The sequence below is a fragment of the Oncorhynchus mykiss genome, chromosome 5 (genome assembly GCF_057628025.1).
Source record: "Oncorhynchus mykiss isolate SJ-2025 chromosome 5, ASM5762802v1, whole genome shotgun sequence".
Taxonomy (NCBI): Eukaryota; Metazoa; Chordata; class Actinopteri; order Salmoniformes; family Salmonidae; genus Oncorhynchus; species Oncorhynchus mykiss.
In genome coordinates this window covers 41,329,075-41,344,271 of record NC_143026.1, presented here as the reverse complement: position 1 = coordinate 41,344,271, position 15,197 = coordinate 41,329,075, and the positions used below count along the sequence as shown (strand labels likewise).

At 47.4% G+C, this 15,197-nt stretch overlaps 1 protein-coding gene across 1 annotated transcript in view; it reads left to right on the top strand.

Annotated features, from left to right (window-relative positions):
* Positions 1-15,197, top strand: part of LOC110523832 (tetratricopeptide repeat protein 28) — a 96,224-nt gene that overhangs the window by 77,325 nt on the left and 3,702 nt on the right. Inside the window, exons 10-33 of the mRNA XM_036977520.2 lie at positions 3,379-3,575; positions 3,903-4,056; positions 4,155-4,326; positions 4,478-4,646; positions 4,846-5,006; positions 5,108-5,596; positions 8,155-8,374; positions 8,809-8,889; positions 8,992-9,117; positions 9,616-9,742; positions 9,883-9,992; positions 10,224-10,353; positions 10,620-10,865; positions 10,941-11,094; positions 11,755-11,874; positions 12,036-12,183; positions 12,334-12,513; positions 12,706-12,900; positions 12,995-13,326; positions 13,433-13,680; positions 13,789-13,913; positions 14,012-14,089; positions 14,227-14,386; positions 14,512-14,588. Of these exons, the coding sequence (XP_036833415.2) occupies positions 3,379-3,575; positions 3,903-4,056; positions 4,155-4,326; positions 4,478-4,646; positions 4,846-5,006; positions 5,108-5,596; positions 8,155-8,374; positions 8,809-8,889; positions 8,992-9,117; positions 9,616-9,742; positions 9,883-9,992; positions 10,224-10,353; positions 10,620-10,865; positions 10,941-11,094; positions 11,755-11,874; positions 12,036-12,183; positions 12,334-12,513; positions 12,706-12,900; positions 12,995-13,326; positions 13,433-13,680; positions 13,789-13,913; positions 14,012-14,089; positions 14,227-14,386; positions 14,512-14,588 (4,199 nt within the window). The remainder of the gene's footprint in view (positions 1-3,378; positions 3,576-3,902; positions 4,057-4,154; positions 4,327-4,477; positions 4,647-4,845; positions 5,007-5,107; positions 5,597-8,154; positions 8,375-8,808; positions 8,890-8,991; positions 9,118-9,615; positions 9,743-9,882; positions 9,993-10,223; positions 10,354-10,619; positions 10,866-10,940; positions 11,095-11,754; positions 11,875-12,035; positions 12,184-12,333; positions 12,514-12,705; positions 12,901-12,994; positions 13,327-13,432; positions 13,681-13,788; positions 13,914-14,011; positions 14,090-14,226; positions 14,387-14,511; positions 14,589-15,197) is intronic.

The following is a 15,197-nucleotide window of genomic DNA, read 5'->3' as shown; positions in this document are numbered from 1 at the left end:
GTATGGGGAGCTGACTCAGGTGGCACCAAACTGACAACACGTTCCTTGAGACCAAATCCGTGCGTCCTCCACCAACTCAATAACTCTCCCATTTCTCTCTCCTTCAAATTCTCCTTCTTCTCCCAGACCGGCTCTGGCCCACTGCTCGGCTCTGCCGACTGCTCCATTTCCCCCCCCAAATTTGTTTTTTTATTGGGGTTTCTGTGGCCTTTCTCACCGACTTCGTCGCTGTCCCTCCTTCGCTGCTTCCGCCTGCTTCCATGGCAGGCTCTTCTCTCCTGCTATTATGTCGTCCCAAGTCCAGAATGTTCTCTCTCTAATCTCCTCCAAAGACCAGGATGCCATTACCTCCCGGGCACACTGCTTGGTCCGTTGTTGGTGGGATCTTCTGTCACGCTCGTTATAATAAGTGGACCAAAGTGCAGCGTGATCTGGGTTCCACATCTTTTTATTACTAAGTGAAACTCACAGCAAAACAAAACAATAAATCTCAAACTAAACGTGAAGCTAACAATAGTACTAACAGGCAACTATCCATAGTCAAGATCCCACCACAACACAAAGGGGAAATGGCTGCCTAAATATGATCCCCAATCAGAGACAACGATAAACAGCTGCCTCTGATTAGGAACCATACCAGGCCAACATATAAATATAAATCACCTAGATGACCCACCCGAGTCACACCCTGACCTAACCAACATAGAGAATAAAAAGCTCTCTATGGTCAGGGCGTGACAGCCAGGAACAGGTTAGTTGAAAAATTGTTTGCTATACTTTACAGTAGCTAAGCCATAACTGTGATATGGAGCATCACATATCACGTTACAGTTCCGTAGCTAGGGTGCTGGGCAAAGCTAAGCTGCCATTATGACTACTGCAGCATCCTCTTAGACAGTCTCTCTATATCTAACCAACGTTGTATTTGAACACACTAACACACAACACACGTACTCACACTCTCATTGGCACTGGTTCTTTCTCATTTTCTTAAAAATATCATTCTAACAACCTCTCTCTCATTCGCTCTCCAGTTGTCCAGAGAGGATCTCAGCCTCTCTCTCCCCTCTGGAGGATGACCTGTCATGTCCCATCTGCTGTGAGATCTTCACAGACCCATCATCCTCTACTGCAGCCATAGCTTCTGCAGGATCTGCCTGGAGGCCACCTGGAAGCAGGGCGGGACCAAGGTCTGCTCTGTCTGCAGACAGACGTTTCTCGGCAACCCTGAGACCCTGCAGAGGGAAAGCAGTGCACAGACAGCCAGCTGCCCAGAAAGATAGCCAAAGAGGAGACCTCGCATGGAGAACCCCCACAGGCTCCAATGCGCCAAACACACTTCGCTGGCCTACACAATGTGTGTGGCCTCCACTGACATAAGCCTGACTTGTTCTGCCTGGAGGGTGAGTGTGTAGAGTATTTCTGAGCATGCAGGCCACAGTTTCTACTCTGTGAAGAAGGCTGCTACCCAGAGGGAGGAGCTCAGAACACCACTGACGGCGCTACAGAATAAAATGGCTGTCGTTGACAAGACCAAACCCTCCTGGGAGAAAATGTCATCTTACATCGGGGCGCAGGCCCAGAAAACAGAGATAAAAGAGGAATTTGAGAGGCAGAGAGAATAGCCAAGCTGAGGGAGGAAGAGGGGAGAAGATTAAAAGGATGTCATCTCTGTCTAAAAGAATCAGGGAGGTAGAGGAGAAGCTGTCGGGTGATGACACCGCATTCCTGCAAAGCGACAAGACCGTGAAGATGAAAGCAGAGATTCTCCTCTTGACCCTCCGCTTGTCTCTGGAGCTCTGGTCGACGTGGCAATCACCTGGGCAACCTTGGCTTATAGGTCTAGCAGAAGATGCAGCAAATTTTGGACTGCACACCTGTAGTTCTGGACCCAAACACAGCTGCATGCTCTCTCCATCTCTCAGAGGACCTGACCAGCCTAAGAATGAAGACTGGGGATAGGAGTCTTCCAGACAACCCAGAGAGGTTTAGTGGGTACTTAGACATTCTGGGTTCAAAGGGATTCACCTCAGGGATTCACAGCTGGGAGGTGGTGGGGGACAATGACGACGGGTTATTAGCGGTGCCAAAAGAGTCCATTATTAGCAAGAAAACAGGTTCTTAAAAAAGCTAAGCAGTTAACTGTAGGTGTGCTTGACGGTGTACCAGAGACAATCAAGCAGAAGCTGCAGAGGATCTATACTTCTATAGATCAAAGGCGGAACCACCGCAGATCGTAACAGCAGAGGTCCCTGTGTGTAAAACCATGCTCTGCTCTGAATAAGTAAAAGAGTACTTCCATTTTGTAACGTGATTCTCGACAGAAGGAATGTCAAAATACCAACGTAAATACTGTTTGTTTATGTTGCTTATGCTAACTTTGAACCTTGTCATTTTTTACCCGAGCGTTTCTTTCCTTTCACAAGGCTAGTGAGCTACAGAACAGAACATTTTTTGTTGTTTAAAGAAAATGGCTGCACTTCCACTGTTTAGACCTACATTGATAGATTATTCAAGCCTTCCATTTAAAATGTCCCTGGCAAGAAATGATTTCAAATAAAGTGTTTGGCATACTTATTAACAAAAAATGCACGTATTATTGACATATACTGTTAACCAACATGTTTATGTACATTAGAAGGACATTGAAAGTGTGAAGGTACCCTTCCTTTTAACATAAACCTTCTCTCTTGTTAAATCATGGCTATGTTCCGGATGAAAGAAAGTAGCAAATGGAAACAGTGTTTCTCCACTCAGAATGCCAAACTACCTAAGCTCATTTCATGCTCCACTCCATTTTAAGACTGACCCCTACACACACACACACACATACTGGATCAGACAGACAGACAGATGTCAGGGCCATGTGTTACTGATCCATCTACGTCTGCTGTCTCGACACACCCTACCTCTCCTCCCTGTCTCGACACACCCTACCTCTCCTCCCTGTCTCGACACACCCTACCTCTCCTCCCTGTCTCGACACACCCTACCTCTCCTCCCTGTCTCGACACACCCTACCTCTCCTCCCTGTCTCGACACACCCTACCTCTCCTCCCTGTCTCGACACCTCCACATTTGCTCCCTCTTTCATTCCTCCCTCCTCTTGTCTTGTGTTTGATGCCGATATTTGAGCACTGATACCCTCCCTTACCTACACACACACTTGCAGATATCGGTGTATTCAGGGATGTGACACGATTAGCTTTTTCCCGACAATTCCCTATCTGAATGTTCCGTAATGTTCCGTCCTCCTGAAGAGGCCTAGTGTCAGTCTTGTCGACTGCGATCCTAATTGGTTATCCTCATGTCTAATCTCTGTTTGGCCATCACTCACTCACTGGACTGAAAACGCCCCACTGTGCCTCTCTCTCTCAGGTATAATCCATCAGATGAAGGGGGAGTACGATGCAGCGTTGAAGCTCCACAAGGCCCACCTGTGTTTGGTCCAGGAGCTGGGGGACTATGCTGCTCAGGGCAGGGCCTATGGGAACATGGGAAATGCCTACAACGCTCTGAGGATGTATGACCAAGCTGTACGCTACCACCGGCAGGAACTGCACATATCACTCGAGGTGAGGATGCACACTTGAACACACATGTGAACGCACACACGTGAACAAACACACACAGAGCGCTTTGGGGACGTACGACCAGGCTGTACGGTATCGTAGGTAGCCGATATCACTGGAGGCAGACACACAGACACCTGGGCCATGTTCAGGATGAAACCATTGTAGAACGTTGCAGATAGAAATGCCATGACTAGAGCTGACGTGATTCCTTATTTTATATACCAAAGAGATGTGTTTGTTCTGCATCATACATTTCTATCTGAACGTTGGCCAACTTTGTGTCCTGCTGAATGCGGCCCTGGTATTGACCTTTCTTTCCTCTCCCAGGTGAATGACCGTCCCTCCCAGGCCTCTACCCATGGTAACCTGGCTGTAGCTTATCAGGCGCTGGGCGCTCACGACCAGGCTCTCCAGCACTACCTGCACCACCTGACCATCGCACGCGAGCTACGAGACACGCAGAGCACGGCCAGGGCACTAGGTAATGGACGGACAGATGGACAAAGTAACACAAAACAATATTAAATCAACTTGAATGATTCCTAAAGGTAAAGGGTGTGTGTGTTTGTGTGTGTGTAGGTAACCTGGGTAACTTCCACTGCTGTAGAGGGGAGTATGCCCCCGCGGTTCCGTACTACCAGCAGTACCTGACCCTGTCACCTCAGCTACAGGACCTGGAGGGAGAGGGCAAGGTCTGCCACAACCTGGCCTACACACACTACTGCTTGGGACAGTACAGGGAGGCCGTCAGGTAGGACACACTCTTCATACACCTTGTATGTATAATAATAACTCATAAAGGTTGTCCCGACCTCTCCAAATAAATTACACAAAGGTCTCAACTTTGTGAAGAAGATGAGCCACACACTCTTAGTCATTTTCTTTTTTTTCTTTACTGACAGGTATTATGAGCAGGACCTGGCACTGGCTAAAGACCTGGGTGATAAGTTGTCCCAGGCTAAAGCCTACTGTAACCTGGGTCTGGCCTACAAAGCCCTGGGGGAATATAGCAAGGCTGAGGACTGTCAGAGATACCTGCTGTCCCTGGCTCAGGCTCTGAACAACACTCAGGTACAGACAGTCATTAACACAACTGGGATTGGAGGAATGGGTCAGAAGTGGGTCTGCGTGTGTGTTGGGGGGACTTGACAGGGGTGGTGAGATTCTACATTAAAACTGTGTGTGTGTGTGTGTGTGTGTGTGTGTGTGTGTGTGTGTGAGTGTGTGTGTGTGTGTGTGTGTGTGTGTGTGTGTGTGTGTGTGTGTCCAGGCAGTGTTCCGTGCCCTGGGAAACCTGGGGGATGTGTGTGTGTGTCGGGGTGACGTGGCCGGGGCGGTGAGGTTCTACCAGCAGCAGCTCACCCTGGCTCAGGAGGTCAAAGAACACAAGATGGAGGCTGACGCTTACTCAGCGCTAGGCTCTGCCCACAGGTAGGCTTCTAGCCCAGATAGCATCTAAAATGTTATTTATTAACTTCTCATATGTTTTTAGTTAATATTGACTGGGAAGTAATAGAAATATCCTCCCCCAGACTCCTCCGTCAGTACGACCTGGCCCTGTCCTTCCACCAGCAGGAGCTGTCTGCCCGCACTGCTCTAGACGACCAGCGGGGGCAGTGTGGTGCTCTGGGCCGCCTGGCAGCCGTCCACATGGCCCTGACAGACTACCCCACAGCCTTCCAGTGTTACCAGGCCCAGCTCACCCTGACACAGGGCCTCAGAGATGCCTGCGTGGAGGCACAGGTCCAGGGCAACATGGGCATCGCCAAGATGAACATGGGCGTCCTGGAGGAGGCCATTGGGTATTTTGAGCAGCAGTTGGCCATGCTGGAGCAGCTGAGTGGGGCTGAGTGTGTGCTGGACAGAGGCAGGGCCTACGGGAACCTAGCAGACTGTTATGACTCTCTGGGAGACTTTGAGGAAGCTATAAAGTACTGTGAGATGTTTCTGACTGTGGCTCAGAGTCTCAACCATGTTCAGGACCAGGAGAGAGCCTACAGGGGACTGGGTAACGCACACAGGTAAAAGACACACACACACACACACACACTCTCTCTGTCTGGCTGTTGCTTCCTCTTTATATCTCTCTATTCTTTCTCTTTTAACCCCCTACTCCTTTTATCTGTCAATCTTTCCCCTTCTTTCTTTCTTTCTTTCTTTCTTTCTTTCTTTCTTTCTTTCTTTCTTTCTTTCTTTCTTTCTCTCTCTCTCTATCTCTTCTTTCTTTCTTTCTTTCTTTCTTTCTTTCTATCTTTCTTTCTTTCTTTCTTTCTTTCTTTCTTGCTCTCTCTCTCTCTCTCTCCCTCTCTGCTGATCCCTGGCGAGGGAAGGACAGAATAATGAAAGAATAAGTAATGTAATTATACTGATAAAAGCCACAGCTTGATGTTAATTTTCAGACACAGCCTCTTTTACATTCCCTCCCCCAAAGCTGTGCATGTTTATTTTCATCTCATACTAGCAAAATCAACATGTCCTGAAGTTATTGCTTAATTGTTAGCTTGTTAGCTTCCTTAAGTTTCACATATAGCTCTGTGGGAAACTAGAAGCTTTTGCTGTTTTGAGAGTGGAGTGTTTTATGGCGTGGCTTATGTGTACTTAATATGAAATGCATTTGTGACCGCCCGGCTCAATTCGCTCTTACGTAGCAACATTTTTACATTAGATAAAAGTAGAGACTGGTATATCATACACTACAGTTGAAGAACAATGGGAAAGCAATTCTGCTTTGAAAGTTGATAAACTTGTAATCTCACTTTTGAGAAAATGGCCCTTGAATGTTTTGGTACCTAGTGGAGAGCTCTTCTTTGTCTACACCCATTTAGCATCTTTCACACCCCCTTAAGCTTTAGCCTCACCCATCTCTTTAAGGATTCACATGTGAGGCTATGTACTAAACAACCAACGTTTCAGGACTGGGTTATACCAAGGGGGTGTTCGTAAATTTAATCCGAAGTGCCAGAGTGTGCTCTGGGCGTTTATAAACTCATAGCGTTGTCACATTGTCCCCTTGTAAATTCAGAGCGTTTCGCTCTCGGAGCGTTCAGAGCTCACACTGGATGCTCTGGCCAAGGAGTAGGGTCGATCCGAGTATTCTGACCTAACAACAGCAGTCAAGCACCCAAGCTAACTGGCTAACGTTAGCTAGCTTGTTAGCTACTTCCAGACACAAATGAGAGAACAGCTCACTCTGACCTTTTTACTCGCCCTAGCAGAGATGGTTAGGCTGTTTTAATGTTATCCAGAGCGTTTGCCAACTGCCAGAGCGTTTGCCAACTGCAACCGTGCTGTTGGCAAAAGTGTAATTACGCTTTTCTGCCAACATTTACTGACCCTTTCTGACACCAGCCGTTCGTAAATTCGTCAGTTATTCTGCGCACTGGCACACTCAGACTAGAGTGCTCTGAAATTGGAGTAGATAGCCAGAGCGAATTTACCAGCTACGTCTATCGACAGTTGTCGCTGTGACATCATAAACATTCTATTGAAATAGTTACTTGCAAAGTGGAGTCTTTTGTTTAGACAGCTAGCTAAACAATTAACCATAATCCCAAATCATAACATTACTACCCTGCATGAATCTGCAGGTAGCTAACCAACAAAGTTCAATTTTAGCTAGCTAACATTAGGCTATAACTAGCAATGCAAATGACTGTGAGATACGAATAATATTACTACACAGATCATACATGTAACATTAGCTAGCTAGCTAGCTAACAGTACACTTTAACTTGAAATTATAACTACTTCCTGACAAAATTAGAAATGTGTAATATCTGAAAATGTAGCTATCTAGACTGTCTTACCCATATATATGGATGGACGCTTCTCCCTCTCTGTCACGGATGGTTGCCCTTAGTTTGAAGATGTAATCCAGAGACAGGTGTTTTAATACAACAGCCTTCTGTGTGTTCTATTTTCAACTTTGTCTGCATATTTGGAATCAAACGGCAGAATTTTCTCCATCTCCTTAGCTATCATACACTGATTTCAAAACTCGGTCCTCCAGAAAGTGGAGAGCAACACTTATGGAATTCTACTACAATATCTTTTTTTTTAAATGCACTTTGGAAAGGATTACCTACACATACTGACCAGCTCATATTATAGACAGAAGTGACAGACCGGCATGTCCAGCCCACAGCATGTCTCTCGGCATGTCCAGCCCACTCATTATCTCAGCCAATCATGGCTAGCGGGAAGGTTGCCTTTTTCCCGTGGCTAAACCAACTAGGCTCGTAATTTAACAATTGTATTTGTATTTACAGATGGCATACATGTTTGTTGTTAAGGCACATGAAAGTTCACATGTTCCAGAATGCTTTTCTGCCAAAAAAAACGCATTATGATAAAAATAAAAAGTTCACGTTCAAATGGCTCTCCTGTGAAGTAGTGACACACGACATACGCCTAGTTTCCTTAAACGAGTCACATTTATGTAAATCATTGGTAGGGCTCCTTGTGAGTGCAATAGTGACTCATCTGCAGCAAACAGCAGGCCTATGTTAGCAACTCTAAAGAGAGATATGGGACTAAACAAAAATAACTCCTATATCCTCCCTTCCTCCTCTCCTGTCAGATCTCTAGGTAGTCTCCAGCAGGCGTTAGTGTGTTTTGAGAAGCGTCTGGTGGTGGCCCATGAGCTGGGCGGATCGGGAGGTGGAGAGGGAGGAAGTGGAGGAAGGAAGGCCCAGGCCCAGGCATATGGGGAGCTGGGAGACCTACACAGCCAGCTGGGGAATTATGAACAAGCTCTATCCTGCCTGGAGCATCAACTCAACATCGCCTCCACCGCAGGGGTAAGACTTCTACCTCTCGAATGAGTGAATGACTAATGGGAGGGAGGTAGGAATAAATACCTGTAGTGGAAGTGGCACTTCTTTGGTTACTACATGATTCCATATGTGTTATTTCATAGTTTTGATGTCTTCACTATTATTCTACAATGTAGAAAATAGTCAAAACAAAGAAAAACTCTTGAATGAATAGCTGCATCCAAACATTTGGTACACTCTCTCTCTCTCTCTCTCTTTCTCTCTCTTTCTCTCTCTCTCGCTCGATGCATGTATATATATATATATATATATATATGTATGTGTGTATATATATAAATGTATGTACGGTATGTGTATATGTATGTATATATGTATATGTGTTATAAATCTGTTATAGATGTGTTATAAATCTATAATATATTATACAATATATTATATTCTAAATCTGTTCCTCCCAGGACCGGGCACTAGAGGGCGAAGCGAGCGGGGCGTTGGGTGGAGTGTACCAGCTGATGGGAGAGAATGAGACAGCTCTACAGGTTGGTTCTTATAATGATATTATTATATTCCCCGTGCAATGGTCCATTGTTTGTTTGTCTGTGTCCGTCTGTCTGTCCATCCATCTCTGTTTCTCTCTCCAGTGGCACCAGAGGGCATTAGAGATTGCGGAGGAAACAGGAAGTGTGAGGAGTCAGGGGAGGGCCTACGGGAACCTGGGATTGACCTATGAGGAGCTGGGAAACTACGAAAGGGCTGTGGCCTGTCAGGTAAACACACGCTATGGTCACAGATTATCCATTATATTGACCAGATACTCAAGCGGACGCTCTAACAATGAAAATAAATGTCTTAAAAAATGGAAGGCAGTCGGGAGGAGGCAAGATCAGGATGGACCATTCTAGCCAATGAGAGGGCAGATACTCATGTGAACAACAGGCACAACTCTGAAATAAAGTGTTTTTTCTCAAAGTTGCCAGGATGTCAATTGTAACAACCGAATCATTCTAAAACTTATATTAGATCAAGTAAGACACACTTAGCACATAAGCCATTACATTTTTTGTTAACCAAATTTGTCACTCTCATTGACCTCCATACAAAAACGTTTCACTTGGTTGAGCAAAAAAAAGGAAAAATTCCTCCTGCTGGAGAAGACATATTTTGGGCCCAGTTATCCCTCTTGCTTCGCCTCTTCCTCTCTGCTGTGGGTTCTGTCGGGTAAACGGTTTGGGACTTGACCTTTCTGTCTGTGGTGATGTCATCAGGAGCAGCACCTGAGTGTGGCAGCGCAGAATAATGACCTCACAGCCAAGACACTGGCGTACGGCAGCCTGGGGAGGACACACCATGCGCTACAGAACTACACACAGGCTGTCATGTACCTGCAGGAAGGTGAGAGGAGAGAGAGAGATCGAGAGAGAGTATGAATGAAGACATGGTTCTTGGAGAAAGAGGGAGGGTAGGAGAGGGGTGATTTGATGATGTTTTGAGACTCCCTCTCTCTCTTTCCTCTCTCTCTTTCTCTGTTTCAGGTCTGCGTTTAGCAGAGCAGTGTGGGAGGAGAGAGGAGGAGGCTAGGATCCGTCATCGTCTGGGCCTGTCACTGTGGGCCAGCAGCAACCTGGAGGAGGCCCAGAACCAGGTACCAACTTGTGTGTTTCAAAGTTAATGTTGCCTCTCTTGAGTCCTGCTGACACCTGCTGGTTGACTATGAAACTGCTGTCTCTGATTCTAACCTTAGGGGTTTTGAGATTCCCTATGTTTAAAATGAAAACGAATTGCGTGTATATCACGATGGGGGTGCCACATGGGTGTGTATTCAGGTGTGAATGAATGTGTGATGTAGGTGTGTATTCTCTTTCTCTCTCTCCAGCTGTACCGAGCGTCTGCCTTGTTTGAGTCGATTCGGCATGAGGCCCAACTCAGCTCAGACTACAGGCTGACTCTGTTTGACCTGCAGACATCATCATACCAGGCTCTCCAGAGGATCCTCGTCAGCCTGGGTAACACTCTCGTTACTCTCTTTCAGTTTTTATGTAATCTCTCTTGTGTTATCCATCTCCTTCACTTTCTCACTCTCTCAAACTTATTGAGCCACTTCTATCTATTTCTCCCTCTATCTCTTTCTCTCTCTCTCTCTCTTTCTCTCTCTTCCTGTCTCTATTTCGCTCTCTCTTTCTCTCTCTCTTTCTCTACTTGCACTTTCCCATCTCTTATCACTCTCTCTCTTCTCTTCTCATCCCTCTGTTCATCCCTCTCTCCTCTCCAGGTCATTATGACGAGGCCCTAGCCGTGGCAGAGCGGGGTCGGACCCGGGCGTTCGCCGACCTCCTGGTGGAGCGACAGCAGGGTCACCAACCCCTGACCTCTGACCCTTATACCCCGACCCCTGACCCTTACTCCCCGGTAACCGTAGAACACATCCTGAATACGGTCAACAGTCAAAAGTCACTGGTGCTGTACTTCTCTCTGGCCGCAGGGTACCTCTACAGCTGGCTACTGGCACCAGGCACAGGTAGGTACTTACACACAGAGACACACACACACATATACACACACCTCTAAATCCCTCACCCTCTGTTGTGCGCAGGTATAGTGAAGTTCCATGAGGTGTACCTGGGCGAGGGAGGAGCCGAGCTGCAGGCTTCAGAGATCCAGGGGGGAGGAGTTAGTGGCTGCCAGACTCTGGAGCAGCACATCACTGCAGCTAGAGAGGCTCTGGGAGTTGACGACTACTACAGCAGGTATGTGTGTGTCTTTCCCTTGCGATGGTCTTTGCTTTATTCAAATATTGTGCAGTGCTTCACTGATAGACTGCAAGCGCTCTTTATCGCATGGCTCGGTGCTCTGTCTTTCCCTCCCTCCCTCCCTCCCTCCCTCCCTCCCTCCCTCCCTCCCTCCCTCTGTAGAATGGATGGGCTTGTTCAGAGGTGACATGTATTGCACCCCTCCAAGTGATAATGGGAGTTCACAGCCTCTCTCGCTTTCTCACACACACACTGCACACACACACACACTGCACACACACACTGCACACTGGCTACCCGTCAGTGAAGCGCCAAACAATCTTTAATAAAGTAGAGAGAGACTATCACACCTCGGAGGGTAATAAAGTTGAATACCACACGCAGCTTCCATCGGCGCCAGCACTGCAGGCTAATTTGTCATGGACCTCTGTGTTGTGTCAGCAAATGTTCCCCCTCACAAATTGTTCTCACTGACAACCACTGCAGTACTGCTGCCCTAGCCAACAGCACCTTACTGTGTGTGTGTGTGTGTGTGTGTGTGTGTGTGTGTGTGTGTGTGTGTGTGTGTGTGTGTGTGTGTGTGTGTGTGTGTGTGTGTGTGTGTGTGTGTGCGTGCGTGCGTGCGTGCGTGCGTGTGCGTGCGCGCGCATGTAACAGCGGTGAGACAGAGAGCGAAGCGGGTGATCTGTTGGAACAGCAGTTTGAGGAACGGCTGAGCTCAGCCAGCGACCCGACAGGCTACCTACGCATGGTTTCCAGAAACAACCTCTTCAACAGGTGGGTCTTCTGCAGGAAGACTCAAAACGTTGCCATATTTCAAATCAAGTCTGATGTTTCATATGGAGAGAGTGTCACATCACATGTTCCTATGCAATATCTACTTGTTCTAGACAGCACCCGTTGTTAAACAACAAGCCTCTTTTTGCATATTTCTACAGGGATAGTAGGAGTTCTTCCTGTCTGGTCAGTTCTACAGTGTCTCCAGTGAGCGAGACCCCCTCTCTACCCTGTAGACCCCCACCCAGCCCCCTCGGCAAACCCCCCCTACGAGCACTTCACCACCTGCTCATTGCACCTATGGAGGGGGTAAGAGTGTGTGTGTGTGTGTGTGTGTGTGTGTGTGTATACCGTCACACACGCGTTACCATTTGACGTAGATCGAATTACATCTTCTATCTGTCTATGCTCATTCCTTCATCCTCGCTCTCTCTCGCCCTCCCCACCGTCCCTCGCTAGGTGCTGATGCCCAGTAGTGGTGCAGTGGGCAGACATAGACAGCTGGTGTTGGTGTTAGAGGGAGAGCTGTACCTGGTTCCCTTCGCTCTGCTCAAAGGTAGCTCTTCTAATGAGTACCTGTATGAGAGGTTCAACCTTCTAGCTGTCCCATCTTTAGGGAGCCTGGGGCCTGTAGCTAAGGTGGGTGTAGAGTACAGCGCACACTCAAATTTCCTCACGGGCACACACACACACACACACACTACACAAGACAACAGCACAATCTGCACAATTCAATATACTGATAACCATGCTGTAATAATAATAATTGTGTCATTGATTGTGTCATTGAACGATCAATCATTTAAATCTGCGTCACCTCCCCACCTCCAGTCCTACCCTCGTCGCGGGGCTCCCTTCCTCTACAACGGTGGGGGTTCCATGACTGCAGTAGTAGGGGCTCCACGCCTGCCCTCCAGGGTGATGGAGCGTTGGCTGTGGGGTCCGCTGCCCTCTGCCCACGACGAGGCCCTCCGCCTGGGGGAACTGCTGGGCTGCCAGCCCCTCACTGGAACACAGGCCACCAAGGTACTGAAAATAAAGCATATGTGTTCTACTCCTGTGGTTTATTGAGACGCACAATCAGGAAACATTCTCCTCACTTCTCTTTTCTCTTCTCTAGGACCGTGTGATAGCAGCCATGGGCCAGGCAGAGTGTGTTCATTTTGCTACTCATGTCTCCTGGAAGCTGGCGGCCCTGGTTCTCTCCCCCAGCCAGGATCCAGGGATGGACTCGGGAACACGGCCCAAGGAGAGTGCACCGTGTGGGGGATCGCTTTCAAGCGAGACTGGGGATGTGGGAGCAAGGACTGAGCAACGGGAGGACGGGAGCGAGGACGGAGGAAGTGTGTGTGATGCAGAGAGTGTGTGTGACAGTCCACCACTTCAGGAGTTTCTACTCACTGCAGCAGACATACTGGACCTGAGACTGCCTATCAAACTGGTGGTGCTGGGGTGAGCCACACACACACATACCTAATTATCAACCAAGCAGTTTTTATATATTTTTATGCCGTACGTCTACGTTTATAAACTGGTTATCTCTCTTCTCCCCACTCAGGTCGTACCAGGAGTGTGTTAGCAGGGTGACAGCTGACGGGGTGGTGGGTCTGACCCGTGCCTTCCTTGCAGCGGGGGTGCAGTGTGTGTGTGTGTCACTGTGGCCCGTTCCCATGGCAGCCTCCAAGGTGTTCACACACACCTTCTACACGGCGCTTCTGAATGGGACCAAGGCCAGTGCAGCTCTCACTGAGGCCATGAAGACTCTACAGAGCAGCACACACTTCTCACACCCTTCTAACTGGGCGGGTTAGTACACACACACACACACACACACACACACACACACACACACACACACACACACACACACACACACATCACACGTTATTCACTCCACTTCCTGTTTTCTCACAGGCTTCATGCTGATTGGCTGTGATGTGAAGCTGAACAGCCCCTCGTCTCTGATTGGACAGGCTCTGGCAGAGATCCTCCAATACCCTGAGAGGGCTAGAGACTCCCTGAGAGTACTTTTGCACCTGGTAATGAACATGCACAAAGTTTGCCGTCTCACCTATGTCCATTCAAGAGACTTTAAAGAACCTTGCCTAATAATGTGATTTTACCCTCCATCCCTCAGGTTGAGAAGTCTCTCCAGCGTATACAGAGTGGTCAGAGTAATGCTATGTACACCTTGCAGCAGAGTGTGGAGAACAAGGTGTGTATGTGTGTGTGTGTTTGCATGCGTGTGTGTGTGTGTGCTCTTTACTTCAGTGTAAGGTCTTTGGTGTTTCTCATTACTTAGTTATTCTGTGTTATCGTAATGAATATATCTGTTTTCTGTGAATACACCAGGTTGGTGGCGTACCGGGATGGCAGGCCCTGCTGTCAGCCGTGGGGTTCCGGTTAGATTGTCCCGGTAACGGCAGTGGTCTCCCCGCTGCTGTCTTCTTCCCTATGGCCGACCCTGGAGACCGGCTGCAGCTCTGCAGCACCACTCTGCAGTCACTACTAGGTAACCTATCAATGAATTTGTCAATCGTTCAACCAAATAATAAACCAATCAGACTGCCAGCACAGCACTATACTCCAGTCCCTACATGGAAAACTATCAATCAATCAATCCTCTCTGTCATCCAGGTCTGCCTCATTCAGCATTCCAGGCCCTCTGTAAACTGGTCATTGCTGCTGAGACTGGAGAACAGCTAATCAACAAGGTAGGCCTCAATGCACACAGACACACTGATTAATTGACATGCTGTACGCTCGATTTCAGAAGATCACACACAAAGATTGTTTGATGATCATCCCTGATGTTTTCCTGAACTTTCCAATACCTTTCTGATGCATTTCACTCACCCCAAAACATAAAAATGTGTCATTACGTGATTTGACATATCTTTGTGCTATTACTAAGATAAAGCCAGGTTAAAAAGATTCATCAAACTATTTTTACGCGTGAGTTTCTGATAACCCCAATTGTCCTAAAATCTAGAATCAAATAGCTTGATAATCCATGTTAATAGTATTTTAAATAGCATGTATATGAATCAACTTGATATCATGTATAAATAAATTTGACTTTGGGACCCTCCCAACCCCCGTTCTCTCATGGGTAGGCTATGGCGATTGGCAGTTTGCCCAGTTTGGTTGTTTCACAAAAGTGCTCCCCCAGAAATATGATTTGAATATGCATGTCATGGGCCTGGTAATGTTTGCATGGGGTCAATATCAATATCATCATAACCTCTTGGATTTTTAGGGCTTATAAATAGTGGTAGTCCCTGCGTGGTCTTCATTTATAAGATTTGTTACTTTCTAATGGT